Here is a 19,023-nt window from a genome sequence, read left to right as displayed (position 1 = left end):
TTGCGTGATTATTGCTTGTAAAACTAATGCATTTTATTCACCTGCAAAGTCATTCCCGTTCTCCCCCCAGCCACAAAACAGAGCTATTTGTATGCCTCTGACAACGCTCTTGGCGTTGGCACCCCAAAGTCCTTTTGCCTGTCACAGTGAAGCAGTGTGACACCCGAACGGCAGCCCCAGCCCCAGCAGGGCATCGAGGCCTTCCTGGGCCAGCCCGCAGCACCCAGGTGCCAGCCAAGACAAAATAAAGAGAGCGGGGACAGCCCGAAGGGCCAGCGAGGGGATGCCATGGCCTACTCAGTCGCCCTTCTGTGCGGGCGTTCAGGAAGGAAGCTGCACGTGCAAACAACCTCTGGTAAGAAGCAGGGGCAGAGCCTGGCTCCCAAGAAGCTCGGTGCAAAGGAGATGTTATCGAGGGACATGGGTTGAGCACGTAGTAAAGGACGGGGTACCATCTCCCTCAGCTGTTCTCTGCGGAGTACCCACCAAGCACTAAAAGCACGGGTAGAAGCTCCTTTGCCTGCAGAGAGCTTCAGCACAGACCCCCAAAGGCCAGATCCTGCCTCAAAATCTAGGGGTAGTGGGAGCACAAATGCCATTTTCCAAGGAGTTACAGGAAATCTGAGGCAGAGCAAGAAATCTAGCCTGAATTTTCTCAGGCATCGTACCGTACAACGGGACTCGCTACCCATTAAACCTTCCCTGCTGTCCGTACGATGCTGGGGCCCCGCGCCCCACTGCACTGCTCGCAGCCCAAGGCATCGCTGCTCTCTAACAAATTATTCTGTCCATTAGTTACAGCTGCAATACAGCATGGAGAAGCCAACAGGACAAAGATATTGTGATTCTGAGATCATTAAGGCAACAGAAGACATGTGTTGACCCAGACATACTTCCCTAACTACGTACTTGCTCCTACTCAGCATTATGGTATGCTGGACCTTGGAAGCGCCCTGACTTGCATGAGAAACGTCCTCCCTCACCCCAGCAGCATGGGAATCGCTCTGCTGGGAGGCTCCAAGTCATCTAGCGAAGCACGGAGCAGGAGGGCAGGCGGGAAGGGAGCTCCTGCCCCGGGCTTTGCCAAGCTCAGCAGAGCGGTGCTGAGAACCGTCACCTCCGCTGTCAGGCCAGAGATGAGCTGTGCGCCACAGCGGGATCGTATTTAATGGAGATGAGCAGAAATTCCAGCAGATTTAAAAGCAGACATCAGGAAATGGATAATGCTTCATACCTTGACATGCCTCAGACAACTGCGGGAATGCATCCACTGGCCAGGCGAGAGCAGGCTGGGAGCAGCCGAGCACGCTGCAAACACAACTGTCTGCAGAGGCAGCTCTGCAGCCCCAAGAAACCCAAACCCTTCCCGAGAGGAGGCCCAACGGGATCTATCTGGTTATCAGCTGAGCCAAAACCCACGGTCACAACAGGTCACTGCGCAGCAGCTAGGAAGTGGGTGAAGGCAGATGCTTGAACAAGAACACTGGCAAAAAAAGCTGCAGGCTTTTTTGCAGTGCATGGCACTCGGGGGACACGGCATTGCACACCGCAGAAAACCACGGGTGTGGGCACCAGGTAGGAGCAGGGGGCAGCAAGGGAAGAACTAAGGACATCTCGGTGGCTGACAGCTAAGGCAGGACAGGCAGGAAAGCATCCAGGGTGCCAGGGCTGGGTGAAGGTGGTGGGATCTAACAGAAGGTAGAAGCACCCACACTGCAAATGCCTGACCTGGTGTCCCATGCTGCAAGCCAGAGCAGAAAGAAACACATTTGGTAAGGGAGAGCCTACAGCTGTGTGAAGACCATGAAAAAGCAATATGTCACTATCCTAACTGCCATCTCCTAGGAACAACAGCGGCACCAAAAATCTTGAAGCAGAAAAAATAGAGTGATAAGAAGCAACCCCAACCCTGCTGCATGCTTTTTAAAGATTAACTTGGATAAAAAAGTGACAAAACGGCACATTCCCTCCTACCAACCCTTCACACCTCCAACACTCACACACAGGATCGCTAGTCCCCTTCCCTACTGCTCAGGGCAGGCACGTGGTGCTTCCCACGGGGCTCTGAGGACCACCGAAGATGCTCAGTCTTGATGCACTCAGCGTGAGAGCTGCCACCTGCGCAGCCTCCGAAAGCCCCACGCTGCAAGCAGGGGCTGTCTTCTCACTGCTCTGATCATTTAGGTGCACAAATGACACATAAAACATGTTAAACTCTGTATGCATGTGCACACACAAGCATATACCCACAGGTGGTGCTTTGTATAACTAAAAGATTACGACACGATCACCAGTGGGTTAATAAACAGTTCCCTGTTTGTTCTGGAGTTCAGCAAATTGCTTACAAGCACCTCCAGCACTCCCGGCTGCCTGCTCCTGGGCCCTGCACCTCGTACATGCCACTCATTGCATCCAGGTGTTACAATCATCTGCTAATCATTTAGTAACTTCTACACTGGGTTCGCAAAGTGTAATTTTAAAGGCAGCATTAATAATTTACCTGGGAGATCAGACTTCCTTTCCCACGACGGCTGCACCGATCCCGTCACTCCCTCATCGCAGTAACCAGACCCCCGCTGCCTGGCATGCTGCTGACCCTTTCCTTTCAAGGAGAGGTAAAGGGCCCCATGGCGTTCACAATCAGGGCTTTGTAGAAAGATCTGGACTAATCAAACCAGCCATCTGCTGAGGGAAGCCACCTCCAGCCGAGGAGCACCCCTGCTGCCACCAAAGCGCTCGGAAAGGCAGAGCGGAGCACAGATGTGAGCAGGGCCGCAGCCCCCGGCACAGCTGCCCGGCCCCAAACCACCAGAGCAGGATGCCTGGAAACCAATCTGATTTAGGCTTTTCACGCAGGATTAGCGTGTAGAAACGTGTGAGAGATGGTTTAACTGGATTAAAAGGAATCAGCACGTCGTACGAGAGGGTGTTTCTTATACCTGCACCCAAGGGCACCACCAGAGCCCAGTGCCTCATCACAGAGCCCGAGGAAGCCCTCGCTGCTTGGAGCAGGCAGTGCGCCAGGCACAGCCCCAGCATCACCCTGTGCATTCAGGGCCTGCACCCGCAGTGCCTGTCATCGTCATGGGATCCCGGACTGGGGACACTGCTCCGCTGCAAGGAAGCCTGGGCTCTGCTTGGGCGGCGCAGACCCCATGGGACGTGCTGAGCTCCAGCGGCTGTGGGAAAACAGCCCTCGAGGAGGAGAAGAGGCCCAATTCCCACCCGCTCCGAGGTGCCCTCACCCCGTCCGGCAGCGACACAGTCAGCTCCAGAGTCAGCTCTTCCCACCCACAGCAGAATATTAATTAAAAGCATGCTTAGGGCCAGAACAGTGACGAACGTGGCCCCCAGCGCTGCACAGATCTGCTTTCATCTGAGTCATGTTTCGGTTTAGTCACCGAGGCCGGAGCTCTGGCTCTCCCACTGCCTGCGCTGGGAGCGCTGCCTGCCCATGGGGGGAGAGCCCGGCCGCCCGTGTCCTGGGCAGCGCCTTCTGAAGGAGACATACAGCCAGCCGAGCTACGGTCTGATCCTCTCCTCCCCCATGATATTGCCAGCTTTGTGCCCGAAGCCCCAGTAAGGATGATTTTCCTACCTCATTACATTTCCCATCCCGCCAGGCACAGCCTGCCCCTGCCTGAGCCGAGCGGAGCAGCCACACGCCTGCCCCACGTCCAGCCCCCGGGCACGGCTCCTTGGGTTAGGGCACGGGGCGCGCTCCCCATGCCCTGTTTGTGCGTCCTGACCCCAGCCTGACGCAGCCCCAGCTCCGCCACATCTGAACCTCCCACAGCTGAGCCAGTTCCAACACGGGCCAGTGAAACACGCACGCACCTGGACATTGGTAATTCGCAGATGCTGCTCGTGCTCATGCCTTAGCATGAGTTCGTGCATCTCTGCACAACCGTGCTCACCCAGAGTCCTCCTGCCTGCAGCCCCAAAAGCAGAGCCAGCCTGGGCAGGGGGCTTGTGCTCCTTGCAGCAGCTTACGGGCTGGGGGAGACCCATCTGTGATGCTTTTTGGGAACAAAGAGCCTCAGATCACATCACCACAGCCAGAACTCCTAGAAATTTGGAAGACCTCCAAGATCACCCAGTCCAACCTTCCCCCTACCACCGCTACCACCCACTAAACCACGTCCCTAAACCAGAGTCCTTTTCACACCAGCAACCTCTTGCAAGGCACCCACTGCACAGCAGGAAGGAACCCAGGGGTGCACTGAGAATGCAACAGGAGTTGTGGAAGGCCACAAGGGGAACAAAGCCACCCTGCCACCTCCTCCTGTTCCCCCAAACCCTGCCTCGCAGAGGCCTGCACGCAGCGGCAGAGGGCTTCCCAGCCCAAGGCACTGCCTTGCCGAAACGCACGCCAGCCGCTGCGTTAGGAGCAGCTCTCAGGAATGCTTTGAAGTGGCTCAAACCAGAGCAGAAAGCACGAGCAAGAGAGATGGAGAGAGGGATGAGGAGGCATCGGCTGCGCTCTTCGAAGGCAGCGAGGAGCGGAGGATGCTCCTGCAGGTAAGTCCCCTTCCCAGGGGCTCTCACCATGTGCCTGGATGGGGCCCCACAGGTTTGCGTGGGGCCAGCCATGGCAGCAGCTTTCTCTGGCCACAGTTTCGCTCCACCCTGGCTTGAACGTTTCCTCTCATCCCTGTGGTTTCCCTTCCAGCGCCGATGCCCAGCAGCCGCCTGGGAACGCCCAGGAGAGGCCTCGTGCCCACGCCGATCAGCATGGAGGAGGGAGACCCACGGTGGCATCCCGTCGGCCGCAGCACACCGGGGCTTTTACTGCTGGCCCCTGCCCCTCACTGTCCCTCTTTGATCCCGGCCGTCCTGCTCGCACGCACTGAGCCCGAGCCTCGCAGTGCCACCATGCTGCCCATCCCACCTCCCTGCTGTTCGGGATAAAGGGTCAGAGGATCAGCCACCCTGCAACTGCTGCAGGAGCAGCTTGCAGAGACACCGCTCCCCGCCAGCTCAGCACACCTGGGAGCGGGTTTTGGAAGCACGCAGGCACGCACCATTAGCTGGGATTTGCAGGGAAGCTGGGGAACAAGACGGAGTTATTCCTCCCTCCTTGCGGCGCCCTCCATCCGCCCCCCACCCACCCCAAGCACCCCGTGCTCGGCCAGTGAGGGGAGCGAAGCACGAGCCGGCAGCACTGCAGAGCGAGCGGCCGCCGTGCGGGACACGCAGGCACCCGCGGGGCCGCATCCTGCAGCTCCCCCCCGGCAAGGCAGCGGGCACCGGAGGGCAAGAGACAGACAGAGAAAGCTCAACCGCAACGCACAGCCACACAAAGTCAGGAGCCAACCTTCAGAGCAGAAATGCGTCTCCATGCCAAGAGCTCGGCTCTTTTCCTCCCTCTTCCCGACTCGCAGCTCCGAGCTAACAGGCTCAGCATTCATCCCCCCGCGCCGAGCGGCACATGGGAACGGAGGGGGGAGAGAGAGACTCAAATGAAATCCAGACCTAGAGAGCAGTTTCTTTTTTCCCCCGCACCCCCCCGGTTTCTGCTGGAACCACCTTCTGTCTAGAGGGCTCAGGAGGATGGAAAAAAAAAAAGCAAAGAGGAAACGTTGCAAAAAATAAATAAATAAAAGAAACTGCTGAAACCGAGCCGGAGCGTGGCTGTTTCTCTTCTTAAAGTGCAGAAGCTACTGGAAAGGTAGGAAGGCAGAGGCAGAACAGAACATATTAAAAGATCAATAGCCTACCTGAAATCCGGTCCTTCTCCATTACTACGGGATATATTTAGCATCCGCGTGTCACGGCCGTCCCTTTTTTCGGTGGCGTCCCCTTCTTTCACCCACTCTCCCTCCCTCCTTGCCTTGCCTCCTCCTCCTCCAAAAAAAGCTCTTTGTCTGGTCTAATTTCTTCAATCTGTTGCAATCATGAATGCATCCAAATTACCACATTTCCATGTGCTGATCATATGTTTGTGCTCCAAACTGAAGTAGCTTTGTCTCTTTGAAATGAAAAGAAAGAGTAAGAGAGGAAGAGAAAGGAGGAAGAAAAAGGAAAAAGGGGGTGCATGACCCGAAAATCCTGTAACTCCCTGAAATACTCCACCAGGCGCAGGAAAACTGGAAATCCCAAGTACTCTGTAAAACAGTCTTAAAGCTACAGCTTGCGAGTGTCCAGGGGAATGCTCCGGTCTCCACAGCTCTCTGTTAATATCCACCAGGAGATGCTTAAGGAACTTGGCTCCTCACAATAACAGAGCGAACAACTCATCCAGCTTCTCAAATCTCTCCCCGCTTCCCCAGTCCTATTTTGCTGCTATTTCCTCTATCCCCTCCTCCTTCCTTGGCGAGAGCATTCGAAAAGAGCAAAGATCCTGCGCGTTCCCCCACCCTGCCAGGTCTGAAGTTTCGATTCATGCATAAACTATTCGGCTGATGAAGGCTGACTTCACTCCCAGCGCAGCATCACGGGCTGCTGCTCCCGGGCAGGACCCGTTCGCTCTCCCCCTGCGCCCCTCCGGAGAGCTTCAACGCCTGGTCCTGGCGAGGAGTCCCCGCTCCGCCTTGGCAGTCCCCTCCGCGACGCCGCGATAAGGGGAGGATTCCTGCAGCCAGCCCCGGAGCGATAACCAAAGTCCCTGAGTCCCTGGCCTTCCCCCTCGCTCCCAAGGTGGAGCAGAGGGGGGCTTTGGAGGCGCCCTTCCCTTCCCGATGGGCGCAGGGCGCGCAGCGAGCAGCGGCCGGGTGCTGGTGCCTCGCCTCCCCGGGCAGGCTGGAGGGATGGATGCGCGGCCGCGGCGATGGGCTGGCCTTCACGGAAACTTCCACTTGGCCGGCGGCCAGGGCAGGGCAGGCAGGCGGCGGGGACGCGGCCGTAACACCTCCGGGACACGGCGCCTGCCCTCTGCCCAGATCCCGCACACGGCCCCCCTGCGCCTGGCCGTCGGGCACAGAGCGGGGGGACGCTGCCCCGCTAACACGGGGGTCACCGCCACGGCTCTGTGCTCCCAAAGCCGCCGGCTCAAGGGCAGGGACACTGCAGGCGCCCCTGTAAGCATGGCACAGACCTGATGATGTAGGATGCGGGTAAGGCTGAGCAGCGAAGCTGACTGCCAGCAGCCCCCCCCCCCCGTGCCACCCACCACCGATTCCTATTGACGGTCTGCAGCCTGAGTCACCCGGCCAGCTGCGAGGGCACAGCCTCCGTCCCCCGGGCTGGGGAACAAGCCAGCTGCGGGCCCGGAGCGCTGCCGGGACCTCGGCTTTCACAGCCTGAACCCCTCTCGTGTTGCTTTTCAGGGGCAACACGAAAAATCCCGGTAAACTCGCGCGTTTCCCCATACTGCAGCTGACGGAGCATCGCTGTCACCAAACAGAGGGAGGAACAAAGCGAATGCCACACAGGATCAGACACGCGGCGGAGTCACAACAGACAGGGGGAGGCTGGGGGGAGGCAGCTCCAGGGCACACCAGTCCCCAGGAAAGTTCCTAATCCCCAGGGCTGGGGTTATTCCTCGCACAGGGAGCATCAGATTCCTTCCCAAATTCCTGTTCGTTCTCCATTCGCTATGAAAGCTTTGCGTGTCCCTGCTGCCAGCGCCTAAGGCAGCAGAGAGGGGACAATAAGCGATGTTTTCCCATGCACAGCCCAAACCCTGCTTCCTGCCCGAGACCTCGAAGGTGCTGAACACAAAGCGAGAGCCCAGGGGAGCCGCACGGCCCCACGCAGCACAAGCTGCAGCCCGCGGCACCACCGGGCAGCCTTTATCGCCCAGCTCCTTACGCCACAAGCAGGCCTGTGCTGGAAAGGAAGGGAAAAAACTCAGGGGAAGTATTGAGAAAGGAAGAAGGTGAATGGAAAGGAAGGAGGGACGGGGCAGCATGCATGTTTCAGCCTGCGGATTTTAACCCGTCAGGACCCAGGTGGTTAGCCGTGACGAAGCAAAGGCATTATTTCTCGCAGGGTAAATCAACGTGAGGCACCCAGTGAAGCGGATCCAAATGATGATTAATGCTAGCGAGCTTTAATTTCATAAAACCTCAAGGTTGATGCTCTCATTCAGACTCAAGTCCTCGAGCAAATTTTGAAGGATTCTCTTTAAAGGCACAGTCAGGCGTCTCCACTTGTAGCAGCGTCCACCAGGCTGCCCTGCCACCACTGCAGGTGGCACCGAGGTGCTTGTGGCTGCTGAGGAGCTTGCCAAATTCCCACCTGAAGGGGTTTTGGTGCATCGTCTGAGCCTATATACAGGCTGATAAAATACACTGCATTTCCTAATACCACCTTTAGAAGGGCAGGGGGAACCCAGGCATGTGTCTAAGGTTTGGGAAGGGGCAGAGAAGGCTCTTCAAGGCCTGGGGCTGCTTCTCAGGGAAGAAGCAGAACCAGCAGCAGCAGAGGAGCAACTTTTAAGACAAGCCACTGTCTGCTGCAAAGACAAAAAACAACCTCCATTTGCAGAGAAAGCTAGGAAGGAAACTGCAGGAAGGTAAAGCAAACCCTGCTAGCAGCTCAGTTCACATTTTATCGCTCTCACACCTTTCTGACGCTGGCCCAGCAACGCCCAAGCCCCTTGCTAAGCAATGAACTGTTCGTGGTGCACGAATGTGCAGAGGAGCTGCTGGGACATGGCCAAAATCTCAGCCCTGAGCACGGCCACGGAGCCCCAGGCACAAAGCTCGGGATGCTGGCAGGGAAGGTGGGGCTCTGGGCACTGACAGTAGCCGCAGCAGCAGCTACCGTGGTGCAGACCCCTGCAAATACTCCAGCAGATGCAATGTGCAGTGCCGTCTGCCTCTCTAGTTTCACACTAGGGTGATATTCTTGTAGCATTTCACCAAGCAGAAGTGCTATTTTTTTTTCCACCTGGCTCACGCACACAGCCCCGCAGCTGGAGCCTGCAGCTTCTCGCAGCTTCAGGCAGCCAGGCATCACCTTGTAACCCCAGCCCTGGTGCTGGGGGAGCTGGAAAGGATGCACGCTGCAAGTCAGCGCAGGGATCGCAGCCTCCAAGCGCGCTGACACAGGTGCCAGAAAGCAGCCAGAGCCGCCAAAGACCTGGAGGGCCTGGAGAGGCCGGGGAAAATGGGGATTCAAGGGGTTCTTTCTCCCGCTCAGCTATCTGCAAGGCTAGAGAGATGGGAGGAGAGTGCGGAGGGGGAGGACAGCAGGGCTGCGTGGAGCACACCTAAATCAAATTATGTTCGGCGAAGCATTTTCACATGAGACAACACAGGTCAGAACTCAAACAATGCAATCAAGTGTTGCTCCACTACACTCCCTCCATGCCATTTATCCCCGGGCTGAATCTAGCCAGAAGATGACAGTGTCTGAGCCTCCGCTACTTGCTCCAAGAACCTTTCATTTACAGTTATGAGCCCCGGGGATGGAGAAGAAAGAAAACGCTGGCTAAAATTCTCTTCTTCATTTGAAGAGAGCGAACCAAGGCGATGCCCTTCTTTCCAAGGGAGGTACTTAGCCTCTGAGTGCTGCTGCCCTGCTCTTTGCCAGTGATTTTTCATCTCCCTCCCCTCTCCTCCTTCCCCCTCTCCCACCCGGCAGATGCAGAGCTGCCTGGCCCCGGAGTGCAGGGCTCTCACTCCACATTTGCTGCCAAGCGCAGTTCTGCCCCTCCCTGATTATTTTTTATGAAAAATCATATTTGTTCAGCCCAGGGAAACACAGATCCTCTCGGGTTATTACTTTCCCCAAGCCAAAGAGCATGTCCAGGACACAATCCAAAGCGTGCGTGACAGTCAGAGCAGGGGATTGCTGAAGTGGTGGCAGCAGCACAGCACATCCTCGGGCTCCTGCCCCGAGCCCCTGCACACACATCTCCCCCATCCCATCCCATCCCATCCATGCCGGGAGCAGTGTGTCTTTAAGAGCCCCTCTTTGGGCTCTCCTCTCTGCTGGCTCCCAACCTCTCTGTCTGCCTGCAAGCCTCAAACTGCCGGAAATCCCTAGCATATCCTCCCCGGGCTTTCTGCTCGCGCTTTAACACTCATGTGCTGAAGTATTAATAGCAGCTGGCAGCGCAGAATGAAAGGCAAGGCAGGAGGAACCGGGCTCGCACCCTCCCAGATAAACCTTAACTCTTCCAGGGCCCTCCACTGCCTCTCTCCAGCCCTGACTCTCCCAGCCTGGCCCCGGAGCCCTCTCGCCAGCCGCCCTGCCCCAGCTCACTGCTCGGGGACCCCACAAAAGCAGGGGGCTCCTGCAGGGCTGCGGTGATTCCCAACAGTATCGCTGTATTTGCTCCTCTTTTGAGAGACGGTCATTTGCTCCGCACCCGGCAGCCTCCTGGGCAGCTGTAACAGATCCCGCCTGGCAGAAGGAGCCATCGGAGCAAATGGAGCCTTTAAGGGGGTTTAAGAGGGGCTCTTAAGCAGGCAGAATAAATTAAGACAGACTGCATCAAGACCTGCACACACCTTCAGGAGCTGCCTTTCTTATTTCTGGGCTTACTTCAGCAGGCAGTGCCCAGGCTGCACCGCACCCTGCTCCCCTCCAGCACCCCCCGAGCAGCTCGCCCAGGGTTCACCCACCACACCACGGTGCCTCCAGCTCCCCTAGCAGCCCGGGGACCTGCGCACCATAACCTGCTTTGGATCAGAGAGTCAGTTACAAGAAACTGAAGCCAAGGAGGGGCTGCTCCATGGAGCCAATCAATCAGGAATGCCTCTCGCTACTGGTGCTTTCCTTGGACCTCGTGCATTGCTTTCATGGCTACCAAATTTTGGCAGGGAGACCTCACGTTTTGCAGCTCGGCCCCAAACACCTACAGCGCTTTATCCGGCTGCAGAGCTGCCTGGCAGACACAGTCCTGTCACTGCGGGGACAGGCAGGAAAGGCTGCGCTCCCATCCTTTTTTGCAGTCCCGGGCACAAGATAAATATAGCCAGGAGTAAATCGGTGCTCCCTGCCCAAGGTGCAATTAGGGGTTTTGGTAAACGCCAGACACCGCCGGACGCGCCGGCTCAGAGCATGCCTGTGGTGTGCAGCCGGGGCTCGGGACCTTGCCGCCGTGCCCACATGGTGTGGGCCGCCAGGCTTTGAGGGGAAGAGGGAAAGCTGAGAAGCTCTGCCAACGTGCCCAAGAGCAATTTGCAAACTGACGTTTCAGCAACAAAAGGGATGAGGAAAACAAACGCCATGGGGAGACGCACGTAGCCGACGGAGAGAAATGTGACCGCACGCAGCTGCTTAGGTAACCAGCACCACGGGAGTTAGCGCACCCAAACCAGGCCCAGGCACACCAGGGTGCTCCTTCCTCCTACGAGCAGGGGTGCCCTGCTGCACACCCCACACCTTGGCTGGAAGCAGCACCTTTGGCTCCCTCCAGCCCCCGGAGGGCTCCTCGCTGCCTCCATCAGCTCGCCCCATGGGCTCAGCGTGGCACCTCGGGTCAGCAACGTCCCAGGGCAGCCGTGCACCTCGTAGGACCCATGCTGGGGCCAGCAGAGGTGACAGCAAACTTACTGCTCTGTGTCCTGCTCTAGAGGATCGGGCTGTTATTCCTCCATCCTTCACAACGGGATGAAACATATGAAGCGAATCAGATAAAGCCGTATTTCTGTGTTGTTTCGCTGCTCCCCCAGCTCCTCCCTGCCGCAGCTGCTGTGAGCATCTCCTGAAAGGGCCCTGGGAGGTCCCTCCAGGGACACCTGGTCCAGGGGCCATCGGTACCCTCCCCAGGGACAGCCCAGCAGCAGGTGCACGCTGCACTTCTGCCTCTCCTGTCCTCAGGAGAGCGCTACGGGGCTTGTCAGCACTCAGCAACAGCTACAGTGAGGAAGATGAATACCCTAAAACACAGCCAGCAGCTGAAGCTGTTTTGTGTCCCCCAAACATTACAGAGCAACAACTCTGCAGTCATTCCTCACCTGCTGATTTATATCGCTACCACCTCCCTTTTCCTCCCACCGGAGCCCCCGGTGCCAGGTGCTGCAGGACGAAAGCCAAGCAATCTGCCTGCTCACCTGTCCAGCAGCCTTCAGGGACTAACTCAGACCATCACAACACACAAGGCTGGAGATGATTCACAGATCTTGTAAAGGAAGAGGATGACAAGCCAGTGCTCAGCACATCCCCTCTACAGCAAGCAGGCCCAGGGCACCTATCACTACTCCTTAACTTCTTAGCTTGCACACAAGAGCCTGGCTCCCTCATTCACTGTAACTAATGCACATCTCCACTCGAAGCACGTGGCACCCCCACAGGACCATCCCAGGCAGCTCCGAGTCCACGTGCCTGCGTTATGCAAGCACAGTGCTTGTGTCCGTGCAGGAAACCCAGCACCTGAACCAGGAGCAGCCTTTTCTCTTTAACTTCTTGTTGCCTGGGCTCTGGCTTTCCTGCAGAGCCACGCTCCTGGAGCTGCCCCACAGCAGAAAGGACTCTAAAGTGACCAGGCTTCACCTTTTGCTGCTTCGCCTCTGGATGAGGAAGGCCGGGAGGACACGTGTCAAACGAGGGCTTGTCACTTGGGAGCCCGAGGAGAGCAAGCGGTGCATGTGCACGGGGACGCTCTTTGGCATGGAGACCCGCGCAGCTGGTGTGACCAGTGTGGTGCTTAAAACAAAGGGGAATAGAGGCTGCCCGAAGAAATCCGTATGACCTCATCTAGGGACACATCCAAAGCAACCAGGCCGCAGGCCACAAGCCTCGAGTTAACCCTTCTGCAGCTCTGCCAAGGAGAAAGGCGCAGGCTGGGAGAAGCAGCAGCACCGGGATGCCGTGCGTGCCCCCAGCTTCCAGCTGCAGCACCAGTGCTGCGCTCCCAGCCTGGATCCTGGTGTGCCAAGAGGAAACTAAAGCGGGATTCAGTAAAGGTTAGGATTGTCTGAAGGTCAGGACAAAGGTTTACAGGAGGGGCTCCCACACTCGGCTCACTCAGATGCCACGATTATACACAGAGGGCTGTGCTGCGTAGTGGGGGTGCCCACGTGTGAGCTGCAGGAGATACCTGACAGTCCTGGCAGTGTTTCCCTGGGGAAAAAAATCTAAAGACCTAATGGCTTTTATAGCACTCTGAATTAGCTTATGTAACTACCTATGTTTGTCTATTGAGACCGTGGCTTTGGACATTTCTTTTATTTCCGCTATTCTGGTTCACCTGCAACCTGACATAACCCCCTTCTAAAGCTGCTCTCTTGCAGACTCCAAGCATAAAGAGAGGAGAAAGCCTCAGGCCAAGGGACTGAACCGAAAGATGGAAACAGCAGGAGCTATTGCCGTGATTACCTTCAACTCACTGCATGAACTGGGTACATCACTGCGACATCTGACTTCAGCAGGGTTCACTAGTTTGGGACGCTCCAGTTTAAGCTGTGCCCACAGCCGTGCACCCACCCCCAGGACACAGCGCTTCCCCCTGCAGTGCCCGCTCACACACACTGTCCCTGGCTGACAGACAACGGAGGAAGCATTGCTTTCCCCTGGCACTGCCAGAGCCTTTCCACAAGGATCAGTGTCATTAGCAAGGGAGTTCTTCATCCTGGTTTAATTCCACAGCCCTGAACATAGAGCTGTAATTGGGCTTGACACCACCAGCCACAAGCAGCAGCTACCAGCCCCTGCGGGGACGTCCTGGGGCCCTCTGCAGCGTGGTGCCACCACCCCCAGGACAAGGCACAGGCTCACACCGTGACCAGAAACTTTTCGCTCACGTCCCGTGGCCCTGGGACCCTGCTTGCCCACCCACTGAGGCTGCTGTCTACCACCGCCAACCTAAAGGGTGGACAAGGGGCCCGAGCTGACCCAAAAAACACACGGCCTGGCACGGGACTGCCTCCAGGCTTTATACCCGGCAGAAATATTTAAACACCATGAGACAAACCGCTCTGATGAAGGGTTTCATGACATCAGCGAGCGCCCCTTTGTAATGCAACCCAGATAGCTGGCCTGGAGCTTTACGCCTCTCTAAATTATGCCCTGTGCTTCCAACAAGCACCGAGACAAGCTGTGGTTGATCTCCGGCCAACTGCTGAGGATGCAGAAGTGCGGCCGCTCGCGCCCCGACGCCCCTGGCTGGGAGCGCTGTGCCTGCCCCGCTGCAGCTGGCCCTGGCAGCCTGCCCCTGCCCCGCTCGGCTCCGGGCGGCCTTGCAGCGAGACAAAAGCCGGCGCGGGGAAAAGCAGAGGCACCTGTTCCCCTGCCGGCCCTGCGGGGTTTCTCACCAACAAAGCACCTGACCCCGAAACAGCAGCGGCGCGGCAGCAGTTGTGCCGTAGCACAAGGGGAAGGCATCCTCCTCCCGCCCCAAGCTGCCTTTACCTTCGGAGAGACACGCTGTTTTAGTTAAATCAGTAAATTCTACCTTTTTTTTTGGACCCTCCTGTGTTGCCCCTGCAAGAGGAGGTCCTTCCTCTTAGCAAAGCCCGACCTGTAAGTCTGGAAGCAAATCAAAGTCCGGAGCGCAGCTGGCTGCCCAGGAGGAACACGATGCCGATTTCTTCCACTCCAACCGCTCTGGGGCTGTTTTCTGGCCTGCTCGGGAACGCAGCCCTGCTCCGGATGGCAAGTGTCAGCAAATATTTCTCTCCTTCAAACTCGTCAGGTACAGTTGTAGGAAAATGAGGTGGGAGTAACTTCCCTAACACACCGCTCTTAGCCTTGCAAAAATATTACCCTAAGCTACCAAAAATCAGGTGACGGTGGCATTTTAGGGGCCAAAATCCCAAAGCACAACAGAGCCTTTTAGGAAAGGCTTCCCACTCCTCTCACTGCCTGTTTCCAGCCATGCGTTGAACAGAGCCTCCAAATCACTCACAAAACGCTCCCAAGGGCAGGGTTGTGTGCCTTAACCGAGCGGTGCCGGTGCCAAACCCCAAATTCCCCTGCCCTGGCTCTCGTGCCGGGGCCCCTCCAGCCCCACTGCTGCCGGGGGGAGCCAGGACCCCACGGCCAGCATCACCCCAGCCCGCGGCAGATCTGTAGGGCAGAAGGACCAGTGACCACGGCATCTCTTCACATAGCAGCCAGAGTCCCCACTACAAGCTTGAGGCACTCAAACACCGTCTTATCCTGGCGTCTCCTCCCCAGCACAGTTCTCAGGAGGTTGACTCCACTTTTGCAGCAAAAGAAAAAAAACTGAGACAAAGCACAGGATTCCCATACTCCTGAATGTAGCTACCTAAACAAGTTACACTCCCCTGTAATCTATGAGGATATGGGTTCCTTCAAGAACCTTACACTTCCCAACCTCCAATAGGTGTTCTGGGATGCTTTCTGACAGCCCCCAGCTCTCTCCACGGACCCACAAGAAGCCCAGACGGGTCCCAGCACAGCGGCTTTCCCAGGACTGCCCAGCAGGCCCGCACAAAACAAAAACGGAAGCTCCCAAGTCCCAGAATTGCTGCTCTCTGAGCTACGCTGGATGCCAGTGCCACACAACCGGGGACGAGAAAAACCAAGAGGAGTCACATAATAGGGTTCCCAGAAGAAGTCAAGGCCAGATCCAGCATCCTAATGTCACTGCGTGTCCCAGGGCTAAACGTGGTCTGCGGATGACTGTGGAGCTATCTAGAGCCCAAGAGTCAGTGGCTGTGGAAATGCATGTCATCCCTTTCTTTGTTTAGGGTGGCAAGGAGCCCAAAACAACCCCCCCCTTCTGTGACGCTTCATTTACAGCCACTGCTCAGTCATCCCAGTCCCAATTTATCTTTCACAAGAATAAAAACTTCTGGGTGCAGGGCCAGATGTGCAGAGGAGAACATTTGGATCCGAAACAAGGGGAAATTGAGCTGCAGTTATACGGAGCCATAAATATTTACTGCAGTGTAAACCGGAGCACTGAGTTGCTCATTTGATTTTAACTTGAAAAAAAAAATACATTAAAATTTAAAAGGTCTCTCACCAGAAAAGTGGAAAAGTATATAATTAGAGCCTAAAGAAAACAGGCTTGAACAAATGTGCTGTGTCTTTCAATTTAGATTCTCCACACTCCAGTTGCCTTTGGAGCGGTACCAAATCCCCTTTCTGTCCTTGGACATATGTATACGAAAACACACGATGCGAGGGCTGCGACGGCAGTTTTGTTTTTGCACATGCAGGAGATAAACACGCGATTCAGTTCAGAACCAGCAGCTTCTGCACCGGCGGCCAAGTTTTGGAGCGGCAGCTTTGAAGAGCAGCTCAGTTCCCTGCTCCCGGGCTGAGCGCGGGGCGGCAGCGCCCAGACCAGCGCTGCGACTCCACGCAACGCATTTCTCCAGCCATTTGATATTGGTTTGTGGCACAAAGGCCTGCTCTGACCGTATTTACACCCTCCCACCCATACATCACAACACCCACGTAGGAGACCTCTGCAGGAGACAACTGCGAGGCTCCTGATCCGGAGCAGCGAGTGTCCCAGCAGCAGGATCGTGTCACGGCGCACGACGTGCCCTGTCACCTTGCCTGGGCCATATCCGGAATACCTGCCCCTGCGCTTATCACTAGCTTTTGATGAAGGCCAGGCAGGCAGTGTCACAGCTTCCCGAGTGTTTAAGTGCACCCTTGACCAGATGTCTGTGACTAATCCCCATGCCGCATGTGCTCATGCCTCGATACAGCAAAATGCTGAAGTCACCGCTCCAGAAAGGCTTCCCGAGGGTGGCTTTTCCCCCCCCCAGCACAGAGGGAAAAGCTGACAATGACTGTTTTGATAAGTACATCTGGGAGCTGAGACAGGATATGAGGGCTGAGAAGATGAATTGAAATAGCAAACAGAGCCCAGAGGGAGCGACTGTGAGTGACAGAGACCAAGGGAACAGGAGCGGGTGGAAGCCCTGAACCAAACGTGGCCGGCACAGGGTGCTGAGGAGGCAAGTGGGGCTCTCGGGGTACAGCAAGCAGCAGAGGTGACAGTCAGCATCCCAGAGAAAGCAAAGAGAAAATGCCAAAGGGGAGGTCGTACTTCTCATGTAAGGAAACGTGAAGGAAGATATCAGCTGCACCAAAAGAAAGATGAACATCCATGGTGTACAGGGGACCGCGACTCCAGAGCCAGATGCTTCCCGCAGGGGCTTGGACCACGGAGCAGCACAAGTCCATCAGAGGGACTAGCAGAGCCAGCAAAAAGGGCCAGCAAAAGGAAAAGCCTAGAACTGGGCTGTCTCAGCTTCCTGTTGTGTGCTTTAGATAAGAGGGAAATTTTCTGCTCGCAGGGGATAAAAGGGGTCAGGCCAATGCAGGCCAGCATCAGGGACCTGTCTGTGTGCCTGAGCGCTCCCAGTAGTGTCACGCACATGAACAACACTGCAGATGGTCTCAGGTACCCCAAACACTGAGACTGCTGCTTTCCAGAGGCTGGGAAACACCTTCTTTGAGACAGGAACCCTCCCACTTGCTTCCTTCTGAATCAGAAACAGCCTCAGAAACATTAAACTGCAATTAGGAGTGTAAATTAGTCACAAGCACACATAATCCATAAATCTCCACATCCAATAAAAAATAATAGCTAAGGAGAGCAAGAGAGAGCCACTAATTGCTAAAGCTATATTTCAACCCGAGGCCATTCCTGCTTTCTGCTACCTGGTGTCAGACCCCTTGAACTGAGATAGGGCTTTCTAATTATTCTCACTGGATCATTATTCAGTAAGTAATTAATCTTTTATTTTATATTGCTCTCTCTTTTCAGTTATTTTATATATACTGTTCTCTTTTCTATGCATGCTGCTCTCTCCCTGCAGCAGAGAGCTCTGCATCTATCAGCAGGCAGCATTCAATGCACAGGAGGCAGGAGATGTGCTTTCTGGAGTCACCTCTTGCATTCTCCCAGCCCGTTTTGTTATCGTTGTTTGTTTTTATTGGATGAGGAAGGTTCACAAGGAGAGATTCACGTAACTTACTTGGACTCGTCTGGTCACTGAGTCTCCGCAGTCTCCCACTGGAAGTCCGGGTGATTCCTAAAGCAAGAAGAAGGTTTGCATGGGCTAAGGGAGTTCATGTGGAGAGCATATGTGGAGCAATCTCCACGCTACGACTACATCTGGTAAGGCACGTATTCTGTTGGGAATCTCCTAAGCAATCTGCGAGGGAAGGAATGTTGCATGTAATAAATGTCATAAAAATGAACACCTCAGGGATGGGGCATCCACAGCTGCTCTGGGCAACCTGTTCCAGTGCCTCACCACCCCATGAGTGAAGAATTTCCTCCTTATATCTACTCTACTACTTCCCTCTTTTAGTTTAAAACCAACCCCCCTTGTCCTATCATTATCTGCCCGAGCAAAATGTTGCTCTCCATCTTTTTTTATAAGCCACTTTTTAGGTCCCCTTGGATGTAGCTGGCATCCTGGGAAGGCACCGTCTCTGAGAACCCTGCTGTGGGACAGGACTGGCCGAAACACCTGATGCATCACTTGTTGCAGGCAGATGCTAAGCCAGAATACAGCGATCCAGATGTCGGGCTAATTTTGCTAAGTCTTTTTTCAACTCAAATGTTTTCTTTGTGTTCACTGGGGTAGCAGATGGTTAATTCACATGCATTGTGCTGGAGAAAGATCGTGCGGAAAGCTTAGCTTACCCTTCATCACACATTACTTTGAAAGACAAAAAGCAGACAGATCTGTCTCCTTCATTCCCATAGCAATTGCTGTCTGAAATAGGTAACGCCTGCATGCCTGCCGGTCTCCCAGGCTCACAGAATCACAACAGGATCACTCAGGTTGGCAATGACCTTCAGGATCACCGAGTCCGACCATCACCTGGACCTGCCGAGTCCCATCACTAAACCATGTTCCTCAGAGCCACATCCACATGTCTCTTAAATGCCTTTGGGGATGGGAACTCCACCACCTCCCTGGGCAGCACGTTCCAACACTTGGCCACCCTCTCCATGGAGAAATTCTTCCAAATGCCAAACCTAAACCTCCCAGGATCAACCTGTGACTGTTTCCTCGCTTCGCACAAGACGGAAGGGCATGCAGCTACAGCATCATTTCTAATCCATCAGCAACTCACTCACTTTCTCTGCACTCCCAGCAGCTTTTTGGTGACGTGGTGATGGTCACAACAGTCATCCCCCTGGTGGGCCAAAAAAAATCAGCAAGAACAAAAATTCATGGC

The 19,023-nt window shown here is 55.6% G+C and overlaps 1 protein-coding gene across 5 annotated transcripts in view; it reads right to left on the bottom strand.

The window, feature by feature from the left end:
* The window catches only part of SEPTIN9 (septin 9), a 129,622-nt gene that overhangs the window by 86,624 nt on the left and 23,975 nt on the right, over positions 1-19,023 (bottom strand). Inside the window, exons 1-2 of one of the 5 annotated variants that reach the window (XM_066980049.1) lie at positions 18,923-18,992; positions 17,805-17,861 (exon numbers count right to left, since the gene is read on the bottom strand). The exons of 1 other annotated variant lie outside the window; for it this stretch is intronic. In XM_066980049.1, coding sequence (XP_066836150.1) covers positions 17,805-17,861; positions 18,923-18,977 — 112 coding nt within the window. In that variant the 5' untranslated portion in view covers positions 18,978-18,992. Of the gene's footprint in view, positions 1-5,317; positions 5,472-5,720; positions 6,680-17,804; positions 17,862-18,922; positions 18,993-19,023 lie in introns of those variants that run through there. 3 more of the 5 variants (XM_048075920.2, XM_048075921.2, XM_066980050.1) reach the window with 3 other exon arrangements.

This window comes from Anser cygnoides, chromosome 19 (assembly GCF_040182565.1).
Source record: "Anser cygnoides isolate HZ-2024a breed goose chromosome 19, Taihu_goose_T2T_genome, whole genome shotgun sequence".
Lineage (NCBI taxonomy): Eukaryota > Metazoa > Chordata > Aves > Anseriformes > Anatidae > Anser > Anser cygnoides.
The sequence above is the reverse complement of the archived record's forward strand: the minus strand, read 5'-3'. Positions and strand labels throughout refer to the sequence as shown.